Below are 17,370 nucleotides of genomic sequence, written 5' to 3'. Positions count from 1 at the left end.
GAGGAGTACTTGGAACTCATCAAAAGTTCTAAATATAATCTGTAAATGATGAGAGTGAATCAGTAGTCTTGGACATGACTATAGAATATCCGTGTATATCTCATTCTTTGGATAATAATTATGCGTTTGTATGGTGATTTGTTTTGGAGACGGTAAATTGAATATTTTTTTTCACAAATTTGCTTATAAATCCTAGGTGGCATTTGATTTTGTCGTTGAGGTTTAAACTTTTATTGGTTTTGGTTCCTAATAAGAAATTTTCATTTTGCCCTTCAAAATATGTTGACTTTTTCAGAATGGCCCTAGAGTTCTCGAATTGCCATTATCAAAATAGGCCCTTAGCTTGTTCAGTCTTATTTTGCCTCCAATCTCTCCCTAAATACAGTTTTTAAATTTAAATTTTTAAATAGTTTTGGAGTCCCAAATACGTGTTACAAACACTAGTACTATAAAAAAAATATATTACAAATCTAGTAAGCTTAAATAGCTTGCATTATCAAACTTAGCACCATGTTAGCACAAAATGACTCCTAAAATTTAAGGCATAAGATTTTTTTATTTTTTTATTTTCTTGACTTTAACACAAATTATAATATGTTTTTGTCACTTCAAAAATATCAAATTTTTTGAACTTTTGGGTCCTCAGTTTGTGCCTTGATAACAAACGAGTTAGAATTTTTAATTGGACGACAACAGAGTGAAATCAAATGACCGAATGGCTTAACAAATTTACTCAATGATTTGATTTTAAAAATATTGTTTCGAGAAACAAATTTATTGTTAAGAAATATGTACCAAGGTTCTTCGTAATGGTTTAATCTTTGACTATGCAATCTCTTAACGAATTATATGTCATGTTATTTGGATAAGTTAAGTTTCTCTATAGCTGTAAAGTTATTTCATGATATGTGATATTCATTTATCAAAAAACAGATGACTTGTAACTAAATACAATAACCAAAGGTTTTGAATTTTGCTTTAATCTATGTATTGAATATTAAAAAAAAAATCATGGGTGAAAATCTAATGCTCGGAAATGATAGCTTATAGAATGTTACCAGATTTATGATCCCACAGTCTTGGAACCATAATTCAAATTTCAGGCTACGTGCCTACTCCTTCAAACAACCAACCTTAGAAATGCATCCTTGATGTCAATTAATTCCTTCATGGCATCTTCCATATGCAGTTGATCTTTTGGTGATAACTTGGAACACAAAATGCCAACACTACGCACTGAAGCAGAACACTCTAGCATTCTCATTTTTGATTCATTTGTCGATACATCAAGGACACCTGCTTCTTCTATTTCCATCAAGAGGTTCGGATCTAATATCTCTGCAATTCGTGTAGGAAGTGCCATTTCAATAAATTTATGGAGGTGCATTCCTTCTTTGAAGGTATCACTAGTAGGCCCCTTTCCAGTAAACATCTCTAATAGAAGTATTCCGAAGCTGTATACATCCCCTTTAGTTTAATGTTTACCGGTCATTCCATATTCTGAAATGTACATGGAGCATGGAGCAAGTTTTCGAAAGATGAAAGTAGACAGACACCAAAAACATTCAGTTAAAAGTTCAAGTTTTCCAAAAGAGTCTTAAAAAGTTGCCACGGAGCACAATTTATTGTATGCATCGTGAAAAATGGAGACAGAGCATGAATAAGAGCATACTCAAACATGTATAAAAATAAATAAATTTAATTACTGATTAGTCTTGCAGTGACTGGTCTGACCCATAAAATTTTACCATCGAGGGTAATCAGAAAGCACGCATGATAGACAGCCTAGAAACTTAGCATCATTTGATTGCGCGCTTCATTTGGAAAAAAAATTCTTACAAATACACCATAGCTAGTAATCGAACCGTAGGTGCCTGAGTGACAACTTAGATGTCCTACCACGACACCATAGCCCCGGGGACAAACTCAAACATGGTAGAAAAAAAAATAATAAATCCAGTTAGCCTCATTGACTAGCCCTACGGTGACCGGTCTAACCCCACGAAAATTTTCCATCGGCTACCAAGATAAATTGAGAAGCGCGTGCGGTGAGCAACCCAGAAGTCCAACATCCTTTAGTTTCACACCCCATTTGGAGGAAAAATTTCTGCAAATATGTCATATCTAGGGATCAAACCGCGAGTGCTTGGGTGACAGTCTGAATGTCCTACCGTGGCATCATATGTTGATCCCTTTGGAGGCCGGGAAGAGGGGAGGGGTGAATTGCCCTACAAAAAAAAACACAAACATTTCTCGGATATTCAACTAATTTAAAATAACTTGTAATCAAAATAAAGAGACTAATAAAATGCAAATCAGACACAGAGGTTTACTTGATTTGCAATCAGGGGATTGCTAATCCAAGGAAAGTAAGCACACTATTTGATGATCTCCTTTGGGCGGAGTAACCTCTTTACAGCGTTGACAGCACAAATAAAAAGAACAGAAATGAAAGCACAGAGAAAACTGATTACAAGTGAGTTAAATGATCTGTGCAAACCAGTGTTATATTTATAGCACTGGTCGGGGTGCCCCGAAGGGTTCCGGGCGCCCTGGGGGGATAAAAGTTTATCCCCCAACGTTCAGATCGAGTCAAAACTCGATCTGGTCAATTTCTCTGGTCCGGGCGCCCGGAAGGGTTCCGGGTGCCTCGGGCTGCTCCGAGCACCAGGAATGGTTCCGGGCGCCCCGAGCCCTAAAGTCAATAGAGGTTGACTTTTTCGTCTCCGGTTCAGCTCGTCTCGGTCCGGGTCTTGTTCGCTCCGGCTCCGCTAGCTAGGGTGATCTCGGTCATCCGGAATAGGGCTCACCCGAACCCAAGTTCTGGCATTCTCCTCGAGTAGTCTTCCTTCCCGGTTTCTCGTCCCTCGAACGCCACGCACGTTCTTCTCGTCCATCGGTGTATTCTTCCACGGTCACCTCGTCCCTCGGACGCACCGAGTCCGTCGGCTCTCTCCCCGTGTCGTCCTTCTCGCTAGCCGCGTCTTCCGCTCGATTTCCTGTGTTCCTAAGCTCCTGCACACTTAGACACCAGGGTTAGACAAAACAGAACCTAACTTAACTTGTTTTATCACATCAAAACACCTTGGGGTTCCAACAATATCCCTCTTTTTGATGTGAGCAACCCAAGTTAAGCTAGGGTAAACATATGCAGTAAAAATAGTTAATTTACAAGTAAGTCTAAAGATTTTTCAATTAAAAAATGTACCTCCCCCTAGACTTAACATTCTTCTCCCCCTTTGATTACATAAAAAATGGGGTTCCTTCTAACAAGTCTTAAGGTAAATTCTAACTTAAAAAAAATTTTAAGTGTTAACGAAAAATTTAAGTTAGAAAATTTCTAAGTTTAAAAGAAAATTTTCATAGGTGAAAAAAAAATTTCTAAGTAAATTTCTAACATAATTGAATTTTTGTAAGGAAAAGAAAAAAAAACCTAAGTTAGAAAATTTTCAGAAAAAAATATAAGCATCTGAAGAAAATTTCTAAGTATTTTTTAATGGAATAATTTTTTAAAAAATTTTAAGTTTTTGAGAACATGAGTATTTTTGAAAATTTTCTCTAAAACAAATTGAATAACCCTCTCAAAGTATTAAGTAATATAAATTAATACTTTTTCAGTTAGTCAATTAAACTTTTTATTTCAATACTTGGCTTCCAGGCAGTGGCGAGGCACTAGGCCTTCTTGGTTATTGGAGCAATAACCACTTTCTAGACAAAGCCGTATAAAGAAATTAGTTGTTTAATTTCCTTGCTGAAAATGCTAAGTCTAATTTTAAAAATTTTTAAGTTAAACATGTTTTCGGAACCTAATAGAGGTTTCTACCTACAGGGTTAATCAAGTATTTTCTAGGTACATAGGCTTTTGATATTTTTCTAATTTGACTTTGATGAAATCTATAATACCAATTTAAACCTTTATAATTTCTAAAGGTAGAAATATGAGACTTTTTCAATCTTTCTATTTTTTCTTTTAGTTTTTCATTTTACAATTTTCAATTTAACAAAATCTTCTATAAGACATGATTTTGCCAGAATTCTTTTTGTTTCTAAAATTTCATTTTCTAATTTGATATTTTTATTTTCTAATTTATACATGGATTTAGTCATAGCCTTAATACCAAAGTAAAGTTGATCAGGAGGTAAGAGACATACCTCACTTACCATATCAGACTTGAAGCCTGAATCTCCCCCTACTTCGCTACTTTCATCTGAGGTCGCTCCCCCTTCATTGATGCTGGGTTCTGATTGACTTTGCCCTTCGTAGCTTGCCATCAGTGCTATCTCGGCATATTCTTGAATCTCGGACTCAGATGAAGAAGTGTCGTCTCAAGTAGCTTTTAGGTTCTTATGCTTTTTGGGTGCCTTGACTTTATCCTTCTTTAGTTCTGGGCAGTCTTCTCTTAGGTGTCCTTCCTTTTGACACTGGTAGCAACGAACCCTTCTTCTATTTCTTATATTCTTTTTATTCTGCATTTCTTTAAACTTATTGTTGGGGTTGCAAGGTTGCAAACATAGTCCCATATTGAAAACACATGGAAAAGATCATGAGTTTATAAGAGAAAAGATATCTCCATTGGCATGAGGCATTTTGGGTAGAGCCCAAGAGCAAAACCATGAGGGCTTAGGCCCAAAGTGGACAATATCATACCATTATGGAGATATCTAAATTCTTTTCGATTTTACAATTGGTATCAGAGCCCGGACTGCCAGAAGGTTTAACTACCGACTGTGCACAAGAGCTATGGTCTGATTGAGCCATGGTCTGATTGAGCCATGTGGGTACAATACTGATCTCGAACAAAGAAAGTGGGGGCTCCTATGTTCGGATCAAGAGGACCAGACACCAGGTAAGAAGTCCTAGTTGTGACTAGGCAATGAAGTCCTAGTAAGTCGGGTGGATCGAGAGGCAGGAAGACCTGGTGGGTCGAGGATCGGACGTGGGAAGCCTATGATCCTTTGTTTGAGGGGGGGGGATTGTTGGGGTTGCAAGGTTGCAAACATAGTCCCATATTGAAAACACATGGAAAAGATCATGAGTTTATAAGAGAAAAGATATCTCCATTGGCATGAGGCCTTTTGGGTAGAGCCCAAGAGCAAAATCATGAGGGCTTAGGCCCAAAGTGGACAATATCATACCATTGTGGAGATATCTAAATTCTTTTCGATCCTACACTTATTAGATCTAAAAAACTTTTTAAAGTTTCTTACCATGTATGCTTCCTGATCCTCTTCTGAGTCTGACTCGGTTTCATCCCTTTTGGTTGAGTCTAGTGCGATCATCTGGCTTGATTCCTTTGTTGTTCCTGCACACCTGGTTTCATGTAATTCAAGAGTGGAAAACAATTCTTCTAAAGTACTTACCTCTAGGTCTTTCGAAATATAGTAGGCATCAACGATTGATGTTCATTCTGAAGTTCTGGGAAAAGCATTGAGTGCGTAGCGTATGGTGTCCCGGTTTGTTACCGTTTCTCCGAGGTTCTCGAGACCAATAATTAGTTCTTTTACTTTCGCGTGTAGATTGACTACCTTCTCACCTTTTTCCAGACGGATGTTCATCAGCTAATTGTTCCGGAGGATGTCTCTTCTAGCGAGCTTTGCTTCGGACGTGCCTTCGTGGAGATCCAGGAACTTCTCCCAGAGTTCTTTAGCAAATGAATAACTTCCGATGCAGTTGACCTCTTGAGGCGGCAACACGCTCAACAGGTGATATTCCGCACGGTTGTTTGCTACAGACTCATTCTGCTCCTTCTTTGTCCAAAGGCTCTCTTCTTTTTCATCTCCATCTTGATTCATCGGAGCTACAAAACCATACTTCATAATAGATCGAATTTCGAAATCAGTTTTTAGGAATACCTCCATACGGCGCTTCCAGTCTGCGAAGTCCCCCTTGAATTTTGGTGGAACGATGCTTGGTCCGGCCATCTCGTTGCTTCGATCGGCGATTAGTCCTACTGAAGCGCGTTGCTCTGATACCACTTGTTGGGCCTTTTGAAGGCCGGCAAGAGGGGAGAGGTGAATTGCCCTATAAAAAAAACACAAACCTTTCTCGGATATTCAACTAATTTAAAAGAACTTGTAATCAAAATAAAGAGACTAACAAAATGCAAATCAGACACAGAGGTTTACATGGTTTGCAATCAGAGAATTGCTAATCTAAAGAAAGTAAGCACACTATCTGAAAATCTCCTTCGGGTGGAGTAGTCTCTTTACAGCGTTGGCAGCACAAATAAAAATAACAGAAATGAAAGCACAGAGAAAACTGATTACAAGTGAGTTAAATGATCTGTGCAAACCAGTGCTATATTTATAGCACTGGTCGGGGCACCCCGAAGGGTTCCGAGCGCCCTGGGGGGATAAAAGTTTATCCCCCAACGTTCAGATCGAGTCAAAACTCGATCTGGTCAATTTCTCTGGCCCAGGCGCCCGGAAGGATTCCGGGCGCCCCGGGCTGCTCCGGGCGCCCCGGGCTGCTCCGGGCGCCCCGAGCCCTAAAATCAACAGAGGTTGACTTTTTCGTCTCCGGTTCAGCTCGTCTCGGTCCGAGTCTTATTCGCTCTGGCTTCGCTAGCTTGGGTGATCTCGGCCATCCGGAATAGGGCTCACTCGAACCCAAGTTCTGACGTTCTCCTCGAGTAGCCTTCCTTCCCGGTTTCTCGTCCCTCGAACGTCGCGCACGTTCTTCTCGTCCACCGGTGTACTCTTCCGCGGTCACCTCGTCCCTCGGACGCACCGAGCCCGTCGGCTCTCTTCCCGTGCCGTCCTTCTCGCTAACCGCGTCTTCCGCTCGACTTCTTGTGTTCCTAAGCTCCTACACACTTAGACACCAGGGTTAGACAAAACAGGACCTAACTTAACTTGTTTGATCACATCAAAACACCTTGGGGTTCCAACACCATAGTCTTGGGTACGACTCAAACTTGGTAGAAAAAAAATGATAATCTCAGTCAGTCTCATTGACTATCTCTAGAGGTGACCGGTCTGTCCCTCACAGAATTTTTCCACCAGCCACCAGGGTAAATAGGGAAGCGTACGCGGTAAGTAGCTCAGAAACTTAGCATCCTTTGGTTGCACATCTCATTTGGAGGAAAAATTCCTATAAATACACCATAATCGAAGATCGAACTTTGAATACCTGGGAGATAACTTGAATACCCTACCATAGTATCATATCCCTGAGGACGACTCAAACATGGTAGAGCTCCATGAAGTAGTGGATTCCTATGAAATAATTATACTAAAGATAAATGATGATGGTCTGCTACCAGTGATTTTGTTCAAGACAAAATTAAATAGACAGAATAAGAGTATATTGACTAGGAGCATGCTATTCTTTTGTAGAGATTATTCTTAGTAAAATCAGAACCCATAATTAAGGAAATTAACATACTGGCTAATTTTGATGACTGCTAATGCCATTGAAACAAAGGGTAATTGAGAAACAAACCTGGAGCAACATATCCTATGGTCCCTTTCAATGTGGCTGAATTTGTCTGACTCAAGCTTGATGAACTTGTAGTTTTGACAAGAAAATTGGACAATCCCAAGTCACTCAGATGTGCAACCATGTTATGATCCAAAAGGACATTGCTTGGTTTCAGATCACAATGGATCATAGGGGTCTCGCCATGATGATGGAGGTATGTTAAAGCTGAAGCCACATCTATCGATATGTTTCAGTCTTTGGTGGAGACTTAACCTTTGTAGTGTGCCTTGATTGGCTTTAGGATAGATCCAATTCTCTAGGCTGCCATTTGGTAAAAATTCAAACACTAAAGCTTTGAAATCATTCTCTTGGAAGTCAATACTGGAGCATGATGTTAAAATCTTGATGAGATTTCGATGCTTGATATTTCTTAAAGCTTCACATTCGGACATGAAGCTTTTCAAAGCCCCTTTTTGCTTGAGGTTGAGTACCTTCACTGCAATTTCCTCGTGGTCTTCCCAATCTATTTTCCCTTTGTACACAGATCCAAAGCTGCCCTTGCCAATTAGAATAGAAGGTGGGAATCCTTCTGTGGCTCTGAACAGCTCAGCAAAAGTAACCATCCTATATTGCTCCTTGATGTTTGAGTTGACATCAGAAAAGCCTCTTGACTTTTGAAGCCTACGACAAATTGCAAACAAACAGAGAAGAAGCATGATGCAAAAAAACACTCCCGATACAGAAATGACTACAATTAACTTTTTGGTTAGATGCTTGCTCTTCTGGGTGCATGATGGCAAGCTAAGCTCTGGGAGGCCTCCACAAAGCTAGCTGTTTCCTGACACTGAAAATGCAGTAAAATTTTGGGAAACCCCACTTACTGGCACTTCCCCTTCAAAATAGTTGTTGGAGAGATTAAGAAAAGACAGTGTTAAATAATGGTATACGCCCAGTTAATTTGTTGCATGAAATATCCAACACTTGAAGGCCTTCAATTCACTGAATGACAGCGGGATTGATCCCTGGAAAAGGTTATTTTGCATGTAAAGATACTGCAACACTTGACATTCAAGGATTGTGCAAGGCAAGTCACCAGACAGACTGTTATTTGAGACATCTATGGTTACGACGTTGTTCAACTTTCCAATATCTAAAGGCAGTGTTCCTGTCAAAGACTTGTTTGAAACCTTGAAGATGATGGAGAGGGAGAGGATAAAGAGGATTTCTTTTGGTATGCTACCACTTATGTTGTTGGTTGAAATCCTTAAACTAATTAACGGGCAATTCCCAAGGCTATTAGGTGTTGGACCATGCAATTAATTGTTGTCGAGGACTAAGGTAGACAATTTGGTAAGGCAGCCAAGATCTACAGGGAGTTCTCCAGTCAGAAAGTTGTCACCCAGCCTTATTTTTTCTAACCTGTTGATGCTCCCAAGTTCTCTAGGAATGGTACCACTGAGTCGGTTGGACCACATCATAATTGCTGATAAGTTAAGATTTCCAATTTCTACTGGAAGGCTTCCAGTAATTTGGTTTTGATAGAAGTTAAGCACTTCGAGATTTTTTGACAAATTGCCAATGGATTTGGGGAACATGCCACCTAAACTATTGTCGTATAGTTCCAAAATTCTAAGGCGGGTGCAGTTGCTTAAAGCATCAATAAAACTCCACTAAGCAGTATGTATTGCTTCTAGCTGATTACCACCAAGAGTAAGCGTATCTAGATTTTTCAAGCGGCCCAAGCTTTTAGGAATGATCCCAGAAAGATGGTTGGCGTCCCGCTTTAGAAATTGCATATTGACAAGATTCCCAATCTCTAATGGGATTGTGCCGTTGAGATTGTTGAAATGCAGAGAAAGTATAGTTAATCTGCCAAGATTGCCGATGTTGGACGGGATGCTACCTGAAAGTTGATTATTGGACAGGTAAAGCTCAACAACGGATGAAAGGTTGAAATAATTTCAGAAGCAATCAGTATTAGAAAATAATTATTATAAGTAAATAGTTATTTATTTTTTAATTATTAAAAAATAATTATTATTGAAAAATAATTATTTATTTTTTAATTATTAGAAAATAATTATTATTAGGAAATATTTATTGTTTTTCTAATTTATATTTTTTTTTATTTTCACTTGTAATGATATTTATATATATCATATGCTATCATTGATAATATGTGTGAATTCTATCGTCAATATAATATCAGATGTCTAAGCTTAACAGTAACCTTTTTTTTCTTCTCTTTCTTTCTTTTCTATACAATACCTACCAATTGCCTTCTATAATGACTGTCGCCAACGACATCAACCGCCGGTTCCAGCCGCCTTCTACAATGGCTACCGCCGACAACATCATCCGCGTGCTATCTCTCACAAATACTCTTGATTCTCCTGCCTCTCTTGTGGCTCCAACAGGGAATTCTCGTAATCGGTATTCAAACTATTGTAGTGGTCGCCGGTAGGTTCCGCCTATATCCCATCAGTCACGCATGTCTACTCCTGGGTTATCTACGCGCCTTCCTGCACATCCAGCTGTGTTCACTCCCAATCGTTATCTTGGGCGCTATCAGATTTATGATGTCCAAGGTCACTCTGCTCGCTAATGCAGTCATATGACTGCCTCGATGCTTGCTCTGCTTCCGCGGGCTCCTCCGTGTGCTCCGCGTCCCACGTATAGTGCGCCGTTTGCGCACACTGCCGTTCATTATATACTTTCATCTGATTCTCAAGAATGGGTTGTTGACTCTGGCGCCTCTCATCATGTCACCACTGATCTCGCTACTCTCTCGTTGCATGAGCTTTACTCTGGGAATGATAGCTTCGTCATTGGTGATGGTTCTAGATTACCTATTACACACACTGATTTTTTCTCTTTCTCTACTCCATTTTTCCCATTAGTTTTCTCCAATGTTTTATTTGTGTCATCTATGTCAAAAAATTTGATTTCTATCGCAGCACTTTGTGCTACTAATCCTGTTACATTTCTTTTCTTTGATTCCTATTTTCAGGTGTTGGATCGTCGTACGGGAGCGACACTGGTCAGCGGGGTCCATAGGGATGGTGTCTATTACTGGTCAAAATTTATGTCTACGCTATCATCTCCTTCCGCCTTTTCTATGTCTGTCTCGTCATCTATTTCCTTATGGCATAGTCGTTTAGGTCATCCGTCATTAGATGTTTTGCAATGTTTTTTTTTTATCCTTGGGTCTTTCGTTTCCTATGAATACTTTATCTAATTTTTCATGCACTTCGTGCAATATTAATAAGAGTCATAAATTGTCCTTTCATAAATCTAGTATTTCGTCTCGTGCTCCTTTGGATATTATCTTTTCTAATCTTTGGACATCTCCTATATCATCATTTGATGGACTCAAATATTATGTTATCTTTGTTGATCATTTTACAAAGTATATATAGTTTTATCCTTTACGCAATAAATTTGATGTATACTCTATCTTTATTGTATTCAAACCTCTTATTAAAATCAGTTCTCGATGATTATCAAAATACTATTCATTGATAATGGAGGTGAATTCTTAGCCCTTCGCTCCTTTCTTACTACTCATGGTATTAGTCATCTTACCACTCCTCCACACACTCCTGAACACAATGGATACTCTGAACGTCGTCATCGCCATATAGTCGAAACTGGTCTCACTTTGTTGCACAAAGCATTTTATGTCTTTGCTGCGGTAATCTATTTGATTAACCGCATGCCTAAGGTCAGTCTCTCCCATATATCCTCTTTTGAAAAATTGTTCACCATCATTCCTAATCTTTCTAAGCTTCGAGTTTTCGGGTGTTTATGCTTTTCGTGGTTGCGCCCCTACTCTTACCACAAGTTTGATCCTAAGTCAACCTCTTGTGTCTTCTTTGGTTATTCTCTCACCCAGAGTGCCTTCTTGTGCTATGATGTAACTCTCAAAAGAGTCTTTGTATCTTGTCATGTTAAGTTTGTGGAACATGTTTTTCCATTTGCCATCACCTCCTCCTTGGATTCCATAGTAATAGACACTGACTCTAAGCTCTCTGCTGCACCAGTTCTCTCGTGGGACCCTCCAACACCGATGTCGCAACCTGCCGCTAACCGTAGTCGTTCGCAAGTGACTTCTTCATCGCTGTCATCATCGCCACCATAATCTCCGCCATCATCACCTCTTGTTGTTGGGTTGTCCATGCTGCCTGGTGGCAACCGACCCTCCAGCCCACCGACTCTTTCTCCCTCTCTCGCTTCTCTAAACCAACATCCCATGCAAACTCGTTCCAAAAATGTCATCTACAAATCCAATCCAAAGTATCTTCTTCATACTAGTCATCCACAACCTTGTGAACCCTCCTCTGTCACGCAGGCGCTCAAAGATCCGAATTGGGTACAGGACATGCATGAAGAGTATGATGCTCTTCTCCGTAATCAAACTTGGACTCTTGTCCCACCTTCGCCAGACCAAAATCTTATGGGTAATAAGTGGGTGTTTCGCATTAAGCATAATTCTGAAGGCTCAATTGATCGGTATAAGGCTCGCCTTGTTGCCAAGGGTTTTCATCAGCGCCCTGGTATTGACTTTCATGATACATTCAGCCTTGTTATTAATCTAATAACAATGCGCATTGTTCTTAGTTTGGCTGTGAATCGAAGGTGGCGTCTTCCCCAACTTGATGTAAATAATGCGTTTCTTAATGGTCATCTTGCAAAGGAGGTTTATATGGCGCAATCTTCGGGTATGCGCAGTGCTGAGTTTCCGGATCATGTGTGTCATTTGCATAAGGCGCTTTATGACCTAAAGCAGGCTCCGCGCGCCTGGTATTTGGAGCTTCGCGCTTTCTTGGTCTCTCTTGGCTTTATCGCATCCCGAGCTGACACCTTCTTATTTGTTTATCCTCAGGATGATACTGTTATCTATTTCCTTGTATATGTTGATGATCTAATCATTACAGGAAGTGATGCTTCTTTTGTTGACGTCATAGTATGTAAACTTTATGTAAATTTACGATTAAGGATCTTGGGGCTCTTTTTCTCTTCTGCGGTATTGAAGTTCGCCCAACCTCAAATGGCATTCTCTTGTCTCAGCAAAAGTATGTCACTGATCTTCTCTCCAAACACAACATGTTTGATTCCAAGCCAATCTCCACTCCTATTGATGTTGGCTCTCATCTTACTTTGCATGATGGATCTTCATCTTTTGATACGACTAAGTTCTGACAAGTGGTTGGAGGCTTACAACATCTCCGTATGACTCGTCCTGATATTTCCTTTGCGGTCATCAAGCTTTCACAGTTTATACATGCTCCTTCAGAGACACATTGGGGTGCTGTGAAGCGTCTACTTCGGTATCTTAATGGTACTAGGGATCTTGGCATTCATCTTCTTGCGGATACACTTTTACTCTTCATGGTTTCTCCGATGCAGACTGAGCAGGAGATCCAGATGATAGGTGTTCTACGGGTGCATTTATTATTTTTCTAGGTGCTAATCCAATTTCCTGGAAATCTACCAAACAACGCACGGTTGCACGCTTTTCGACTGAGGCTGAATATTGTGTCATTGCCTCTGCAGCAACTGAGATCCAATGGATTAAGTCACTTTTGACAGACCTGCTTCTTCCGATTATCGCATGCTGTGCTTTTTACTGATAATTTGGATGTCATGTATCTTTCAGCTAATCCTGTTTTTCACTATCGGATGAAGCATCTAACTATTGACTATCACTTTGTTCGTGATCTGGTGCAGGCATCCGAACTACGAGTTACTCATATTCCTGTTGAGGATCAATTGGCTGATGCACTTACAAAGTCGATTTCTCAATCTCGGTTGTTTGCTATTTGTAGCAAGATTGGTGTCGTTTCTAGGACACCATCTTGAGAGGACGTATTAGGAAATAATTATTATAAGTAAATAGTTATTTATTTCCTAATTATTAGAGAATAATTATTATTAGAAAATAATTATTTATTTCCTAATTATTAGAGAATAATTATTATTAAGAAATAATTATTATTTTTTTAATTAATGTATTTTTCTATTTTCACTTATAATAATATTTATATATATTATATGCTATTATCGTCAATAATAAGCCTATGAATTTGTTGCCAGCTAATGAAAGTATTGTTAAAGTCGAGAGGTTCCCAATCTCAGAGGAATTCTTCCGCTGAGATTATTATGCCATATGTTGAGGTCCTGAAGCTTTGGGAGGGAGTAGATATCACTTGGGATCTCTCCTTCAAACATATTTTTTTCTAATCTAATGAATTGTAGGTCTAAACAGTTGCTAAGGTTTCCTGGGATGGTCCCATGCATGCAGACTGAAGTTTTGGAGATTAGAACAATTCTGAAACAGAAACAGCGGGGATCATATCTTCAAGAGAATTTACACTCAGATCGAGACTTTGGAGATGAGAAAGAAGGCCAAGCTCCTGCGGAATGGGACCTTTAAGTTGGTTCTCACGGAGATGGAGCTTCTCGAGAAAAGTGAGGTTGGCTAACGATGCAGATATTGTACTTGCTAAGTTGAGGGTCTCCAGCTCTAAAGCTGTGTGACTCTAGGTTCACCTCCAAGGTTATGACATGTAACTCCTTTCCAATGGCAAAAATGGATGGAAGTGTTCTCCCAGGAAGCTAAGGCTTCGGATGGATCAGAGAGGAGAGACTTGAAGGAGATGAGAGCATGTTGATCAATGGCTACTTAGGAGGAGGGAATCACGAACTGGGAGACTGATAAATATGCAAAAGAAAAGAGCAAGAGGAGAAAAAGGATGGGGCATGGCCATAGAGAAGATGGAGAGGTTGAGCATTTCACTCTTCTCGCCATGCAGACGATATGAAATTTTGTAACAGATGGTAGCGTGACGCAATGATTCGGATTGTCTGATGCCTTGAACCATGCACCGTCTTGCCTTATATAAGTCACTCGATGAATGTAGTGGTGTACAGTATCTATATATTCGATGTATCTCATGTTAGAATCATACTGACATGGAATGAAGAAAAGAATGTCCCTCGATGCTCACGGATTCATTATCGCTGCATTAAATAAAAATAAAGTCAAAACCATAATATATTATCCAAACGAAAAAGATAAGTCAAGCGTTCAGCACACGAACCGTAGAATTTTCTACGCTATATTGTTTGATAAAAAAATAATATAATTTTATTTTTGCAAATCATGGAGGTAGGGTTTATTTAGATTATTTCAAGATATGATTTGTCGAGAGAAGTTGAATCCCAAGACAATTTCAAGGTTGCTATCGCTAGTTTGTTTGGTCGTGAATGAGATGGAGAAGTACATGAGGTATTATCATAATGAGATCTGAAGTTTGAATCTCGGTAAAGTCGAGGTAAATATCTCCCTTATGTGCTAGTCAGTATTCCAAAGGCTAGTAGCCGTCCGTGATTTATCTCCTCCGTGTTGGCCTTGAGATGAATTAGCGGGAGCGCTGAGACGAGCGTATTCAATTTTTTATTACAGTGAATGAGATGGAGAAGAGTTTGAAAAAGTAAGGAAGGAAACACTAAATACATTCTATTAAAATTACAATGACTAAGGAAAAAATTTCTTTAGGCGCTATTTCTGTCTCTTTGGAGAAGTTTTTACCCTTAATTATTTAGTTTCCTCCCAATTCTTTTACCGTTCATGTATTTCTGAAAATAGTTTGAGACCTATGAAATATTTTTTATATATGATTAAGATTGGTGATATTTGTTTGAGGGCACACATCCTCCATTACAATCTCCCTAGGAGTTTCATCCTTTTTTTCAAAACCAAAAAAGTTGTTAGGTATGAAGAAAAAAAAAATAAAACAAAAAGAATAAAGAATAGAATACAAGTCATACCTGCCCACGTGCCGCCTTTCTCTTCCTTTTTTTTCTTCTCTTCCCCACCGAAGCCTCAAACCCCTCTCTTCTTAGTTTCTCTTCTCCAGCGGTGACGAACGACCGAGCTTTCCCCTTCTCCTTCTCAAGCACCGCAACCTCTGTTTCCTCTTGCCGCACCTCTTCTCCTCCTCCAGCAAGGGCAGAGAGCACTGTTTTCTCCTCTGCTTCCTCTTCTATGCTTCTCGGCAGCACTGTTGGAGCTCCTCGGAGTTTGCCGGAGCTCGCCAAACCACCGGGAAAAGAGAGGAAACAAAACCCTAGTTACTCTCTCTTTTTTCCCCACCAACAGCAACATTTTTTGCTGCCTTTTGTTTCCTCCAACAGCAGCCCTAGCTGCTGTCCTTTTCTTGGCATCATCGTCGGAGCTCACCGCAGCTTGCCGGAGTTGCCAACAAAGAACCTTAATTACTGTCCTCATTTCCAGCCGCCACAGAAAAATCCTTAGAAGGTATACTTTATGTTTTGGGTTAATTGATGTGTAGTTAGGAGAGTTATCTAGATTAGAACAGAGATTTCATTTAGGAATGCGAAGTGGTACGCGATAGCGAGATCAAAAATAATGATCTAATGGCTTCGAGTCGTAAATCATGTTTAGATTTTTGTATCATGAGTTTATTATCATTTTAATTATTTGAGTTATTATATTTGTAGACACGAGCTCGAGTGGAGCGCGGTGACCTGCCGATACCCGCAGATTTTGCTGTATATAAAGTAGATACATCTACTCTTGTATATTTCCTTGTGCATGAATAAATATATAAATTGTATTATGTATATGTTGTATCATTGTTTTCAAAAATGGGAATTAAAATGATACTTAAATAGGTATTAAATAATTAAATCATTGGAGGGTAAATAATTGATATTATTTCTTGTTCATATGTGGGTTCATATTGGGATTAATATGGGAAGGGTTATTTTTAAAATTAAAGAAATATTCTGAATTACTCTTCTGTTGATACCTTGTCTCTTTTGACTTACTTGACCTTTCATACTTCATGCTTTTGATATTCTATATGTTGATACTTGTAGTTTTTATCTGTGAACCCTATAATAATAAATTAACAGACTTGATACGAAAATATTACCTTGATTGACCATTAAATATGAAAAGAGAATAATCATGATAAATGGATGAATATAATCATAAAGGTGAAATAATAAAGATAGTAAATGAAGAATTAAAAAGTGAAGACTATGAGCCTAGCTTTATACTAGAGCTCTATATTAGAGTACTGCACCGCCCACATGTTATTGTGGTAGCGCGGCGGCCGCGGTCCAGAGTACCTGACCGTACACCCGAGGCGTGTTGGCGTGATGTAGTAATCGGTCAGTGTTTAGTATGTCTTCCACCGGTGAGGGCTGATAGCCCGTACGTCAGATGACGTATGCGACAGTTTTATACTCTGAGGAGGCTTTTAGCCTATCCATATGATATTTCACTCTGATGATATTGACTCTAGTGATTCACTTTTTAGTTGATTTATCAGATTCAGACTATTGATATACATGTTGATCTTACCATGATAACTTATAATTGAGTGATTAAATAATAAGATTGAAGAATTGATTTTATTAATGATGATAAGTGATGATAAGGTGAAGATCCTAAACTCTAATCTAAAAATTTTACCTGATTATAGATAATGAGAAGATGATTATACATATATATGTATAAATGTAGAACTTTAAGAATAATCATAAAGTTGTAACAAAAGATGATGATTTATTCTACTTCTTTGACTTCTTCAATAAGATTAAATTCATGCACATCTTTCTTGAGTATCCACTTAGCCATTTGGCTAACTTTCTACATTCCTTGGTCTCCAGTTTTGCAGACACAGGGATCCTTTTGATATTATAGTTGATTTTGGACTTTCATAGAGTTACTCAGAGATCTCGACGTGCTGATTTTCTGGTTTGTTTTATTTTTGTTTCGTTGTATTTACATTTTGCAATTTTGTTACATATGTCGTTTATCTGTATAGTAATTGTAGTTTATGAAAACTATGACATATACATATAGTTGATACATTTCGTGGTTATGTTGTTTCTATTTTATGTATGTTCCA

General features: G+C 38.9%; 1 protein-coding gene across 1 annotated transcript; it reads right to left on the bottom strand.

Annotated features, from left to right (window-relative positions):
- Positions 1 to 9,093: 9,093 nt before the first annotated feature.
- On the bottom strand, positions 9,094 to 11,602 carry LOC122006155 (receptor-like protein 43). Its single transcript, XM_042561539.1, has 2 exons — positions 11,389 to 11,602; positions 9,094 to 9,326 (listed from the first exon to the last, which is right to left on the bottom strand). Exons 1-2 carry the CDS (start codon positions 11,600 to 11,602, stop codon positions 9,094 to 9,096), a joined length of 447 nt encoding a protein of 148 aa, XP_042417473.1.
- Positions 11,603 to 17,370: the final 5,768 nt, after the last annotated feature.

Source organism: Zingiber officinale, chromosome 1A (genome assembly GCF_018446385.1).
Source record: "Zingiber officinale cultivar Zhangliang chromosome 1A, Zo_v1.1, whole genome shotgun sequence".
NCBI lineage: Eukaryota > Viridiplantae > Streptophyta > Magnoliopsida > Zingiberales > Zingiberaceae > Zingiber > Zingiber officinale.
Note: the sequence above shows the minus strand (reverse complement) of the source record. Positions and strands in the feature narration are given on the sequence as shown.